Source organism: Xyrauchen texanus, chromosome 38 (genome assembly GCF_025860055.1).
Source record: "Xyrauchen texanus isolate HMW12.3.18 chromosome 38, RBS_HiC_50CHRs, whole genome shotgun sequence".
In the NCBI taxonomy this organism is placed as follows: domain Eukaryota; kingdom Metazoa; phylum Chordata; class Actinopteri; order Cypriniformes; family Catostomidae; genus Xyrauchen; species Xyrauchen texanus.
Genome location: NC_068313.1, coordinates 14,337,461 through 14,352,166, shown reverse-complemented (window position 1 = coordinate 14,352,166; position 14,706 = coordinate 14,337,461). Strand labels below are relative to the sequence as shown.

The 14,706-nt window shown below is 37.5% G+C and overlaps 1 protein-coding gene across 1 annotated transcript in view; it reads left to right on the top strand.

Moving 5' to 3' along the window:
- Positions 1–14,706, top strand: part of LOC127631507 (zinc finger protein neuro-d4-like) — a 79,620-nt gene that overhangs the window by 41,468 nt on the left and 23,446 nt on the right. Inside the window, 3 exon segments of the mRNA XM_052109651.1 lie at positions 1,016–1,105; positions 5,115–5,193; positions 6,050–6,181. Of these exon segments, the coding sequence (XP_051965611.1) occupies positions 1,016–1,105; positions 5,115–5,193; positions 6,050–6,181 (301 nt within the window).

The following is a 14,706-nucleotide window of genomic DNA, read 5'->3' as shown; positions in this document are numbered from 1 at the left end:
CTCCCAGACATACTCCAAATTCACCTTGGATGAACCTAGTGGATTAGCAGATAATTCCCTCTCCGATGACTCCAGATAATCTATCCTTTTCTCGACATCCCCCACTCTTGTGACCACATCAGTAATTTCGCCTCCACGGCAGTGATCGATCGATTGGCTTTGTGTTGATATTCAAAGCTGCTCCTTACCTAAACCTATGAAAAAATCCTTTAATTCCACTTTTCATATCACAGCAAGATCTTCCAAGTCAGCAACGACCTTCGTCAGCATTGCCGACATGTTCAGCATCACTCGCCGGATTTCTCGCAACTCCCCGACCAAATCGACTCCCTGGTCTGCTGCCTTCTCAGGGGTGTCAGCCTGAGCATGTAAGTGTCTTTTAATGTCTCCAGAGCCCGAGGATTTTGAATTATTTGACATATTGTCCTCCTAGAACAGTTATGGAACAAAAGTGTATAAAATTTCATATGTTATTAAAAGATATTAAAACTAGCAAAGAGTACAGAGCTCGCCATTCACATGTCCGATCCTCGCATGGCATCACGTGACCCACTAATAAATATTTTTAAATGCAAATTTAATTATTACACCATTCTTAAACAAAACATCAGAAAAAAAAACTTTTTATTGGTTTCTGTTCCCTTTTTCAGATGTTTCGTCCTGTTGTTTTAGTGTCTGTGACATTGGCTCTTCAAATAGACTTGTCTTTGCACATTACTTTTTTATTGTGACAAATTGCTTTCTTTTATGTGCTGTTGTCCTCTAGGCCTCTAAGTTTGTTAGGCACTGGTTCTCCTGTGTGTTTATTCAGTTAACTCTAATCCGCTGTGTGCTGGGTAAACCTGGCATGCATTGCTTGTGCTATTACATACTAGTGTCTGTAGCATACAGATATAAAACATGTTTCTTCTCTTAGCCTATTATCATCCAACTTTTCGTTCTTTCACCAGCTCATTTGGCATTCAAGTGTAGGGCAATCTTTTTAAAATGTGCCGGTTTTTACTTGTGTTTACAGAAGCTGCTGGTGGGGGATTTTCCTCATGAGCTGGACGTGGAGGAGATGGAGGAGGACATGCCCAAACGCAAGAACCGCACCAAAGGACGGGTAAAATATTTGATCGACATTTGCTTGGACTTTAATGTAATTAAATTACTAATTTAATGTGAAACCAATGGTTTTAAAGTTAAATGTTCAACAAACTCATATGGGTTTTGGCAGGCTGATTTCCCACACACACACACTAGGGAGCTATTAGGCATACAACACACATTTGAGGTTATGCATTAATAGCATCTTGTTTTATGTCAGACCTGTAGATTTGCAGTCATCCCCATGGGGTCTTTGTTTTATCTAGTATCCCTGTTTCCTCAAGGCTAGAGTCTGAACAAAGCAGGCTATTGTAACTCATCAGCCATTGATCTATCATTTCTGTTTAGCACATCTCTAGGTTTGATCATTGTGCATCTTTCATCATTGCATCCCCAGTGGCTTTGTGTTGATATTCAAAGCTGCTCCTTACCTACACCTATGAAAAACATCCTTTAATTCCACTTTAAAGACATCACCTGATAGTGTGATAGCTCACAGAAAACATGACTAGATGATCTTTAATTATAATCCCACACACGAAAGGCTTGAATTAAAAGAGGTGTGGTTGTGTGCAGAAATGCCTGAACAAGGACAACTGGACAAACTGCTGATTTATAGTTGGAATAATGGGTGCTTGAGTGAAATTAGACTTTTGTTTTATTTTTTTTACAATGGTTATACATTTAAATATGTTATATGGTATAAAACAAGAGTTGAAGTACAGTATAATTTAATTTGGGGATTTAAATTGAAATTACAAGAAGAGAAATTTACTGAATTGCAATTTAAAGAATTTCAAAATAGGCACACAAAAGAGGAATTTCATTCGTCCAACATAATTTCACGACACAATGTAATTACATTTATTCTGGCTAATTATTCCTAATTATGCTCTGATGTGCAGAACACATTTTTCTCTCAACTGATTACACATTTTTTTCTAAACAAAGTTCAATACTGGCAAAATAATAAACACAGCCAACAAAAAATATAAATGTGTATACAGTGTATGTATGTGTATGTATATATATATATATATTACCAATTTCTTTTGGTTGCATTTCAAACACTGATTATTATCCTAACCTACCTAATATCGCTAACACTTTACAATAAGGTGGAATTTGTTAACAATAGTGAACTACATAAATATAACATGAACTATCAATAAAAAAATTACTTTTTTACAACATTAATTAATCTTGGTTTATGTTAATTTCAAACAATATTAAGAAATATTTAAAAGTAAAATGGGATATTTTAACATTATTTAAAGCATTATAAACTCACAATGAACAGTTGTACTTTTGCACAAAATTGTATTAAAAATATTTTTAATACATTTACAGTACTGCGCAAAAGATTTAGGCACTTGTGAAAAATGTTGCATAGTGAGGATGTCTTCAAAAATAGTGTCATAAATAGTTTTCTGTAAGGGGGTTACAGGGAAAGCAGGAGCCGAGAACCGTCTTGACAATAAAAATAATGTTTAATGATAAACTTAACCAAAAACACACAAACATAAACACGTACAGGGCAGCTGCCTGTAATTCCCTCTCTCTCGAACTGTCATCACCGGCCGTCTTTATCCCTTGCGTGCCCCATCAGGCTGATTGGGGACCGAATGCGCATCATTCCAGCCCGGCCCCGCCCTCATCCACTCTACGTTTTCATTTATCAAATAATGTATTTTTGAAGTCCAGTAAACATAAAAAAAAGCTAAAGCAATATTTGGTGTTTGCCTTCAAAACAACACAAATTCTCAGCACCAAGTACACCTGGATACAGTTTTATTTTGGTTGTTGGCAGATAGGATGTTCCAAGCCACTTTTCTTCCATCTATTTTGGCTGTCTCAATTGCTTCTGTCTCTTCTTGTAATCCAGACTGACTCAGTATTCAGTGGGGGGCTCTGTGGGTACCATGCCACCTGTTGCAGGGCTCCATGTGCTTCTATTCTATTCTATTTGCAAAATATATGTTTGGGAGTCTAAAATGTATATTTCCTATTGACACACTAAAACTGAAAATATAAATAACCATCTTAAGCCACATTTTTGGACTTTTGCACAGTACTGTACATTTACCTAATGCATTTACTTATGTTAACAAATTTAAACTATGTATAAAGTGTTAGAAATACCCCATATGTTTTGTGTATGATTACATTTTTCTTGGTAACTCATTCTGTACTGTTAAAATTAAATGCATTATTAAAAACTACAAGCATTTACTGTATATACACTCACCTAAAGGATTTTTAGGAACACCTGTTCAATTTCTCATTAATGCAATTATCTAATCAACCAATCACATGGCAGTTGCTTCAATGCATTTAGGGGTGTGGTCCTGGTCAAGACAATCTCCTGAACTCCAGACTGAATGTCAGAATGGGAAAGAAAGGTGATTTAAGCAATTTTGAGCGTGGCATGGTTGTTGGTGCCAGACGGGCCGGCCTGAGTATTTCACAATCTGCTCAGTTACTGGGATTTTCACGCACAACCATTTCTAGGGTTTACAAAGAATGGTGTGAAAAGGTAAAAACATCCAGTATGCGGCAGTCCTGTGGGCGAAAATGCCTTGTTGATGCTAGAAGGTCAGAGGAGAATGGGCCGACTGATTCAAGCTGATAGAAGAGCAACTTTGCCTGAAATAACCACTCGTTATAACCGAGGTATGCAGCAAAGCATTTGTGAAGCCACAACACGCACAACCTTGAGGCGGATGGGCTACAACAGCAGAAGAACCCACCGGGTACCACTCATCTCCACTACAAATAGGAAAAAGAGGCTACAATTTGCAAGAGCTCACCAAAATTGGACAGTTGAAGTCTGGAATAATGTTGCCTGGTCTGATGAGTCTCGATTTCTGTTGAGACATTCAGATGGTAGAGTCAGAATTTGGCGTAAACAGAATGAGAACATGGATCCATCATGCCTTGTTACCACTGTGCAGGCTGGTGGTGGTGGTGTAATGGTGTGGGCGATGTTTTCTTGGCACACTTTAGGCCCCTTAGTGCCAATTGGGCATCATTTAAATGCCACGGCCTACCTGAGCATTGTTTCTGACCATGTCCATCCCTTTATGGCCACCATGTACCCATCCTCTGATAGCTACTTCCAGCAGGATAATGCACCATGTCACAAAGCTCGAATCATTTCAAATTGGTTTCTAAAACATGACAATGAGTTCACTGTACTAAAATGGCCCCCACAGTCACCAGATCTCAACCCAATAGAGCATCTTTGGGATGTGGTGGAACGGGAGCTTCGTGCCCTGGATGTGCATCCCACAAATCTCCATCAACTGCAAGATGCTATCCTATCAATATGGGCCAACATTTCGAAAGAATGCTTTCAGCACCTTGTTGAATCAATGCCACGTAGAATTAAGGCAGTTCTGAAGGCGAAAGGGGGTCAAACACAGTATTAGTATGGTGTTCCTAATAATCCTTTAGGTGAGTGTACTTTTATTTGAGTATCATTCCATTTTATTTATACTGCTTCATTTCAGATTCCAATTACAATTCATCATCCTTTTGCTGCCTTAAATGGAACTTACAAAGCATTCTCAATTCTAAATGGCACACAACCCCTGCAGAAATGCATGCAAGTTTCAGTAGTCTAGCCAATCTAGCTTAATACATGCAAATTGCAGTTGTCTAGTCTAGCAGAAATGCATGCAAGGAGAACAAACAGAACTTTGCCTGGAAATGTCTTAGCTCTGGTCCCTAAAATGTCCCACCTTCTGTGCTGTTAATTGGGGCACACTACTTCCTCTAACATCTCACATACCACACATAATTATCATGCAGTGTATAGAAGAAATGCTGTGATAATTGTGCGTGAGGTGTAATTAATGCTGTGTAAGAGGATTTGCTGGAAGCTTGAAGATGGAAGTGCGTTGGGGGGCACCACAAAGCCAAAATAGCGATGGTTCTCTAGCAACACCTGTGTACAAGAGACTGGTTGCCAACTGCAAATTGATCTGTGTGCATATTTATGTGTGCTGTTTTGATGTTTCTAGGCATGTGGTGTCGGAGGGATGAGAAAGAGACAGGAACCAGCATCCCTAGAGGACAGAGACAAGCCATATGTGTGTGACAGTGAGTATAACTGTCAGCATATGTGTGTAACACAAAGTAGAACTCTATATTCATTATCAAAGCCATTGTGAGAATAAGAAAAATGCATACAAATAAATAGACATTAATAGATGCAGGTACATGTCTTTTTTCAACATAGTAATTTTAGGTTAAAATATGAATATATAAAGGAAAATGTATATCTTGCGTGAAACTGATCTCCATTTTTAATCACTTTTTTTTGCCTTCACTAATTAGTTCATTTTAAAGGGCCCTGTGGAGTGACATATACATTTTTAAAAGCATATATATATATATATATATATATATATATATATATATATATATATATATATATATATATATATATATATATATATATATATATATGTATGTATGGGATATATTTATTTATATGGGAAGTTGATATGGAATACTTTGTGACGTTATACTTTAAACAACATTTAGCTACAGTGCATTTATAATTATCCTGCATGCAGCTTTTATGGTCTCATATTAAATTGAATATATTCCATTTAATATGAGAGCATAAAAGCTGCAATGTACTGTAACTAAATGTTGTTTAAAGTATAACGTCACAAAGTATTCCATATCAACCTCCCATATGATGTTGTGAAATTGACAGTAACCATTTAAAGTCACTCTATATAGTGTCAATATTACATTATCTTAGTAATTACTTTGTAATAGTATTTAATTCATGTGTTATTAGTGTATGTAAGGAGGAGTTCTTTGTAATTAAAAAACTGTTAATACTATTTTAATTGTAATTATATAATTTATATTGCTATTAAGTGTCCTGGAATCATGTCATGTGACTGTCTCTTTGTTTGCTTGTGTGTTTGTTCATATTTAGTTTGTGGGAAGCGCTATAAGAACCGCCCAGGTTTGAGTTATCACTACACTCACACACACCTGGCAGACGAGGAGGGTGAGGAAGACTCAGAACGGCACACACTGCCCTTTCAGCGCAAGAACAACCACAAACGTGAGCCCAGCATCAGCCACGTACTGCGCACTCATAACACAACCCATAGAGTTCCGCTGTTCTAACATTATTTATCCACTCTCATACCCCTTTTCCACTGATAGGGTGCTTGTGCCCAATCTGGCAGAGTTCCGTGCATTTCCACTGTTTGGGATGCACAAATTGGCTCCAAATTGTCCCCTTAAACCTGCTTGGGGTGGGATAATGCCATCATGACATAAAGATTTCAAAACACCAACAACTAGCAAAAGTGATGTGACAAAACTAGATTTCTCCCATTATAATCAAAAATGCTATCGACACTGGATATGCCTGGTGCAGCGTGTTGCAACCCGACACACCTTCAGTTGACTGTTTTGGTTCTAATTACTTTTCCTTTTTTGTTGTGCAACTCCAGTCACTTTATTTTCCCCATCTATCTGAAATAAAATGCTTTTATTTACCAATATCATTTGTGTGATTTGATTGATCTGAATTTTTATTGGTTATATATTTGAAATAACTTTCGACTGAAGTTATACATTTAGTATGAAATTACTTGGGGTGTTAAAATATGTTTTCAAAACTTGGAGAAATGCTGCATTTACACGATGCTGGAATTACTGGAATTACTAGTTTACGACGTGTTAAAACTGTTCACGTCTTTATCAAATTACAGTTGCAAGTGGTAAACTCAGAATTTTCTGAAAGCTGTGACTTCTCTCACTTCACTGTTATGATGGCATGTAAAAAGGACCAAAATGGCAGCACCCGCTACAGTTAGAGTTTTTAACATGATAAAACGGAAAATCGAAGTGTTGCATCCGAATGTTCATGTATCAAGAAGTCAATTCCATTCAGCCAAAAATCTCATACGTGCCATCCCACATCAGACAAGTGATCACATTTCCGTCTAGTGCTACTTTTGCATGAGCAAAGTCGAGACACGGGGTTTGGTCCAATGGGAACCAGGAAAATATTGCATACACATAAACAACGGTGAATGTGAATCTGAGAATACATTTTTACTCCACTTAAAGTAAGGTTTAGGGTTGGGGTTTGGTTTAGGGCAGGGATGGGGAACCTTTTTTACTATTAAAGTCAATTTGAGTATTTACATTATTGTGGGCCATAGCATTGCTTGCAATTACTCATTGTGGGTTGAAATGAAAATACACATTCCGTTAGGTGTTCACGCACCATGAAAAGCTATTAAAAAATTCTATTACACAATATTTTGCATTTTAATTATTTACAATTATTTTTAATCATTTTTAATTTTTTTATTTCTTACAATTAATGGAATCAAGGCCATTTTTTGCTTTTAAAATTTGGTAAAATGGTCTCACGGGCCTTATAGGACCCTGAGGCCTGATGTTCCCCACCCCTATGTTAGGGAGACGGGTTAATAAAATATGTATTTCTGTTGACTGTATCACATCATATACAACTAAAAAAACTATTTGCTTTTAGCGCCACTCTGTGGACATTTCATTGCCCATTTATTCAACAATTCAGACACAACATGAACATAGCAAATGACTTGTAAACAAAGACTGGGTTGCCCATATTTGTTTGATACAAATATTAGGATATGCAGAATACAGTATACTGCATACAGGTTTATTCTGAGAGCGGTCCGCACATCCCACGCACTAGCTCAGGCACCAGCATCTGGAACGTTTTGGTGGAAAAGGGGTTTTTAGCTATCTCACAGACATGCATTACAAAAAGGAGTCACACAGTAACATGTTGCAGTCATGTGACATAATCAGTATAAGATCTTGCTCCCTTTGTTTATGGCTTTGCAGTGTACAGTACAGTCTGCAGCCTTTTGTCTGACAAAGACAAGGTAACAATGACCTCATTGCAGTGTACATGTAGAATTATGCCTATTTGCCTTCCAGAGTTATCTGGCTTAGTGCTTAGGTGATTTGGCCTGCCCATCGGTTTGTTTACCCCTTACAGCCACTGGCTTTTCTGTCGGAAAAATGGTTAGAAGGAAAAGAGCAGAAAATTATGGGTGTGTTAAAATGTGGATTTTCAGACAGAGCACGAATGATAGCGTATGCAAGATGATTCGTTTTTCCCCTTCCCTCCCAGTTTCTCATTTCACACACACCCCACATTCCCAATTTACACCATGAGCAATATTATTAATAAGAGAGGTTTTAATGAATCCTAGGCCCATGCATTATTCATGCAATATTTAGACCAAACGGGAAAGATCTAGATGTAGGCATTATAAATAGTGCTGCCCGACTCAAGACCAAATCCAAAATTCCTAGCCTCTCCGTCTATTTTGTTTTACTGTTACCCCTCTCTCCTCGCTTCTCTCTTCTCTATCAGTTTGATAAATGGCAGATTATTCTGACAAGAGATGAGATTTTACTTCTCCTGTTCTCTCTCCCTCTTCTCTGTCTTTTTCTATTCTTCTTTCCTCTCTTTCTGTCCCGAGCCTGGGAATTCATCCCTTTTTCCTTGGCTTTTTCCAGCGTGATCTTGTTAGTATCCATAGGCATCCATAGGTAAAGTGTAGTTCTAACAAACATTCATTTTCACACATTTTGCTAGACACTGAAATGTACAATAAAATGTAATCACAGTAGGTCTGGTGAGATATGATATTTATTCAATATTTTTCAATGTTTTTCCACACTGTGCTCACTAAATGTACACAAGGGAAAATGATATTTATTTATTTAACCACATGCACCTATATAACAATACATTGCAATAAATAACATTATTTGTCTATATTTACTTTTACTTAAGCTTTTAATGTATGGAAAATGCCACAGTGATGAGTCTTGAGTGATGGCGCAAATGAATCGAATCACAGTTGATTCAGTAGATTCATTAAAACAGACAGTTTAAACTGAAGCATGCATGCAAAAAAAAAGATCTTGCCAAATCAAATGCCATTTTTGCTACTGTTAAATTTAGAGATGCTTTTTAAAACATCTCTGTCTAACATTAACACTCTCCTACTACCAAAAATTAATCTGATGAAACAATCTTTAGGAAACTTAGTGGGCACATAAAAAGTGCATTAAAACTGTCACAATACACAATACAGGGGTTTCCTCATTGCATATTTCAGTGCAGAAACCTGCGTATTCATTAACTATCGCAATCTAGTTCTAAGCAGATGCAATCAGTGCTAAAATAGTACCACATATTGAGTATTTAAATAGATATACTGTATATAATGAGTCATTGTCATTCCTTTCCATGCAAACACACCTCTTTTCTATGTAAATTGGGCTCATTATAGATTGTGCTATTAATGCTATTTGCCCACCGCAATTAACATCATGCTATTCCTGCCTGAGGAAAGCAAGCGTAAACTTTCATTTGAAATGTAACATTTTATTTAAAAGTGCTGATTGGATACATTTTGCATCTATATGCAAAGAGCATTATAACCGGGCATATATGCAGATGTGCAGTGTTGCCAGGTGCACTTTCAGTGTTAAAGAGATGATTCATGTGTCTGGATCACAGTAGTGGAGTGTTGCTGTACAGTCCCAATAGAACGTGCCAGATCACTGTGGTCTGCTGCTGTCAGGGTTCTGCCCTTAGTTTAGTTATTTTTCCCCTTTGTGGCAGAGCCTTGACATGTACCTATTCTATGTCTGTTTTATGTCTTGGGTCTGGATTCAGCCACTTCGGTTGGTTTGATTTATTGACACTGTGTCTGAATCCAGGCACTTGTGTTTTGTCTTGTGCTGTGTGAATGCTCTTGGGTTTGTGTTTTCTCATTCCCTTGTGCATTCGTGTATGTCTTCAGTAATAACCCTGCCCTCTCATTTGCCTTGTTATCTGTCTGATTATTAGTTGATTGTTTTCACCTGCCCTCCTCATTATTTCCTTGTTTCCTTCCCTATTTAACACCATTGTGGTTTTTGTCTTGAGCCTGTCCGGACAGGACAGAACAGGATAGGACAGTACATGATAGGATAGGATAGTACAGGACAGGACAGGATAGGATCAGGAACAGTTACAGGAACTGACTGACTGACAGACACCTAACCGGGGTTAGGTGTCCGTCATTCCGTTCCTGTCCGGTTTGTCTTATTCCAGTCCTGCTCCAACCCAGCCCATCAGCTGGTTTGTTGCCCTCGACTGTGTTTTTGTCCTGCCATTTCCTCATCCAAACCTGACAGCTGCATTCTCCTTTATAGTGCGCTCAGAACCGATAGAGATTGCGTGTGCAAATTGCAATCAGCACAGATTATGTGGGCATGTTAGCTTTTTTTCGGGCATAGTTCATTCTTTGTAAATTCCCCCCAAAATGTTGCTTAATTTTATATCAGAAGCAAAATTTTCAATATCACGAATATCCCAAATAAAGCCCATCCCTTACTGACAGCATCTATAACGTACACCGTAACGTAGAGATGTACAAAACCTCTGAAGACTAGATGACACTGGAAATGTACATATTGTATGCACTTTACATGCGAATAAGAATAAAATCACTCTACTTTTTCATAGTCATCCCTTTCTCTATCTTTCTGTTTTCCATCACCTTTGTCTTTCCAACTCAATTTTTTTACACTTTCTACTATCTCTTTCTCTTTCTGTTTGATTTAAGATTCATCTATCAGTCCTCTGTATTTTTTCTACTCTTTCTTTATTTCCATTGTAGAAGTCAGCATGCTTGGCAGAGATGAGTGACAGAATTCAAATGAATGCTTGCTCATATTCTTTTTCGTATAGTGTTGTGGTGGTGGTGGTGCTAGTCGGGTGGAGGTGGGGGGTATTGGGGGCCATCCAGCGAGGTGTGGGGGGAGTAACGCTGTCTGTGCTCTGGTGTCAATATGGAGGGAGAAGGGTAGAGGGGTAGATGGCGGGGGGGTCGGCTGGTGTTTGCATTTGAGGTTGACCCTCTAGACGTGCCTGAAAATTGGATTTTGGGATACGGGAGTTCTTGTTAAAATTCTCTCCCACATGTACAGTACATACACACATACACACACATTGTGCACCCATTTCTGGCCCTGGAGTGTAGATTGAGATTCAGACTCAGGTTTATGGAGACAGAGGGTCAGCAGGCAGACAGTTGGAGGGGTGCCGGTGTTTTTTGTAGTGGGGGGGGGGTTGTTGTTCATTGTGGTGAAGGTCAGATTTCATCTGTCTTTCTGGCTGTTTGTTTGCTCTCTATATTCCAGTGGCAATTGCTTTAAGATTGCACAGCATTCCCTAACATTTCATAAAAAAAATTTTGCAATAAAGGGATCTGTGTGAAAATAATATATATATATTACATACCACTCTGGGTGTGTTTACATTTCTTTAGTGAATAAATGTGTAAAATATCACATCTGTCACGCTTGTTCAATCAATTAACATGGCCTGCAGGACTTCCACAGTCATGGACAACCTGGGAATATAATGGAATATAATGGAATTTTAAAATAGTTTCCCAGGCTTTTCCAGGCTCAGAAAAATCACAGAATTCAATAAACTCTATAAAAGTTAAATTAATAAAAGTCATGGAGACGTCATGGAAATTTCTATAGTGAATATGGTTCATTACAAATAAGTTCGTCCGAGGTGATAAAAATGCTAAATCTTTAAAAAAATGTAGTGTCATTTAGTTACAAATGTGTCAAGTTTTTAAAAAACATTTATGTCAATGATGGTCTCATAATTAGTTTTTTAAACATTTTAAAGCTTTTTTTTTTTTTTTTTTTACAAAAAGGACCAGAAAACCACTGACCAGCCACAACATTAAAATCACCTGCCTAATATTGTGTTGGTCCCCCTTGTGATACCAAAACAGCACCAAGCCACATCTCAGAATAGTATTCTGAGATTATATTCTTCTTAGTTACTGTAGACTTTGTCAGTTCGAACCAGTCTGGCCATTCTCTGTTGACCTCTCTCATCAGCAAGACGTTTCCGTCCACAGAACTGCAGCTCACTGGATGTTTTTTGTTTTTGGCACCATTCTGAGTAAATTCTAGAGACTGCTATGTGTGAAAATCCCAGGAGATCAGCAGTTACAGAAATACTCAAACCAGCCCGTCTGGCATCAACAATCATCCCATGATCAAAATCACTGAGATCACATTTTATTTCTCCATTCTGATGGTTGATGTGAACATTAACTGAAGCTCCTGACCCGTATCTGTATGAATTTATGCACTGCACTGCTGCCACATGATTGGCTGATTAGATAATCACATGGATGATTGTTGTGTGGATGAAATGTTTTTCCAGAGCTGCATATATATATGCCGGTGGCACCTGGCACACATGAGAGAAAGACAACAACAAAAAAAAAAAACTGACCGTATATATATGTATATATATATATATATAGAGAGAGAGAGAGAGAGAGAGAGAGAGAGAGAGTGAGAGTATATATATATATATTATACTGTAGATTGTCAAGTCATTGTTCCATATCATTTTTTAGATTTTAACTGCTTTAATATATTTCCTCGGTTGAAAGTTTCTCTTTGTAAGTGCTTGTGTTAAGAAAACAATGCCTGCCTGCTAGCATTATAAGCATGATGATCAGTGATGAACAGTCTATCTACATTTAATTAGTCATTTCAATTCATTAATTCCTTATCTAGTAATCACAAACAACTGGAAAACGAATGTAAATTCATTGTCTAAAAATGATGGAAATCCTGAACTACATTATTATAAGATTCCATAGACACACAGCCCACACAACTTGCTTCAATTGCTGTCTATAGCAGATACATGTACCATTAATTTAAGTAGAGAAATTATTGATGTTTGTTGAACAAGAAACTCCAAACACATCATTTTGGGTGCCACCTGGACACTGCACTTAGAATGAGAACATCATGAACCCTATATGCATTGAAAAAAAGCAACTGATTGTTAATTGGCAATTAGGCTTTCAATCAATGTATTTTTGTGCCACCTGGAAGCCCAGCTTCTCTATATGATAATTGGATGAGCTCACAAACTTTGTGACAAATGGCCAGTAATTGGAATGGTGACATACAAGATACATTTAATTGTTGTCACACATTTAGTTTAACATTTCTAATATTGTCCTTTGACTATTCTCATCTGTAAATATTTTAAAAATGTATCTTTTGTTGATTATTTTCATAGTAATTTCACAGTTTGGTGGTAGCTTTAGACGCAGCATTTAGGATCATCATTGCAGACAACAAAATAAAAAAATAGATCTGTGTAAACATTTTGTAAATATCATGTTTTATACTTGTGCTTCCCCACTCTTAAAAAGCATCAAACATCACTGCTACATTCATTCCTAAATTTCACAAGGTCTGATTTATTTCTGTTCCCTCTTCACCATTTTTTTTACTTCTGTTTCTCTGCTTCACACGTAACATACACAAGCACGTCAGTAATCACATATTCTTTTGATGAACAATTGCGGTGATTATGGCTGGTAAGCAAACGCTTTGAAAAATCTCAGAATGACTCCGTTCTTTAGATGAACTCACTCGTGCTGTATAAATGAGAGGAATCGTGATTGTGAGGCTGAATCAAGGAACCTTAAATAATAATGACATATCAGCACACCTGGGAACAAGTGGAGCCTGATCTTATCAAAAGCAGCCACACAGTCAATTGTAATATACTGAGGGGAAAAATCAGACTCTCAGTATCGGGATCTTGTTTAAAATAAGGCATTATGAAAAGCATTGTGTCTCAAAGAGGCTTTATCCCATTGACAGTTCTTTGAAATTTAACATGTTGTTTAAAATACCACAAACTGGGAATTAGTAAGTAATATGTCTACATCTAACATGTATAGTATTTTATTATAATTTTATTTAAATGAATGTTACATTATATTATATTATGTAAATTTGAATATGTGATTTAAGATTACCCTTAAAAAAGCAAACTGGTTGTATCATGGTGTAGTGATGTATCAGACGTTACTGCCATGGCAGTTTTATATACACCAATCAGCCACAACATTAAAACCACCTGCCTAATATTGTAGGTCCCCCTCGTGCCGCCAAACAGCGCCAACCTAGAAGACCAAACAGTCTTCTCACCACAATCTGAGTTACCGTGGACTTTTTCAGTTCGAACCAGTCTAGACATTATCTGTTAACCTCTCACACCAACAAGACATTTCTGTCAGCAAAACTGCCACCCACTGGATATTGTTTGTTATAAGCACCATGAGTAAATTCTAGAGACTGTTGTGTGTGAAAATCCCAGGAGATCAGTAGTTACAGAAATACTCAAACCAGCCTGTCTGGCACCAACAATCATCCATGCGATTATCTAATCAGCCAATCGTGTGGCAGCAGTGCAGTGCACAAAATCATTCAGATACGGGTCAGGAGTTTCAGTTAATGTTCACGTCAACCATCAGAATGGGGAATAAATGTGAACGGAGTGATTTTGAGCATGGCATGATTGTTGGTGCCAGATGGGCTGGTTTGAGTATTTCTGTAACTGCTGATCTCCTGGGATTTTTACACACAACAGTCTCTAGAATTTACTCAGACTGGTGCAAAAAACTAAAAAATATCCAGTGAGTGGCAGTTACAGGCAGGGAC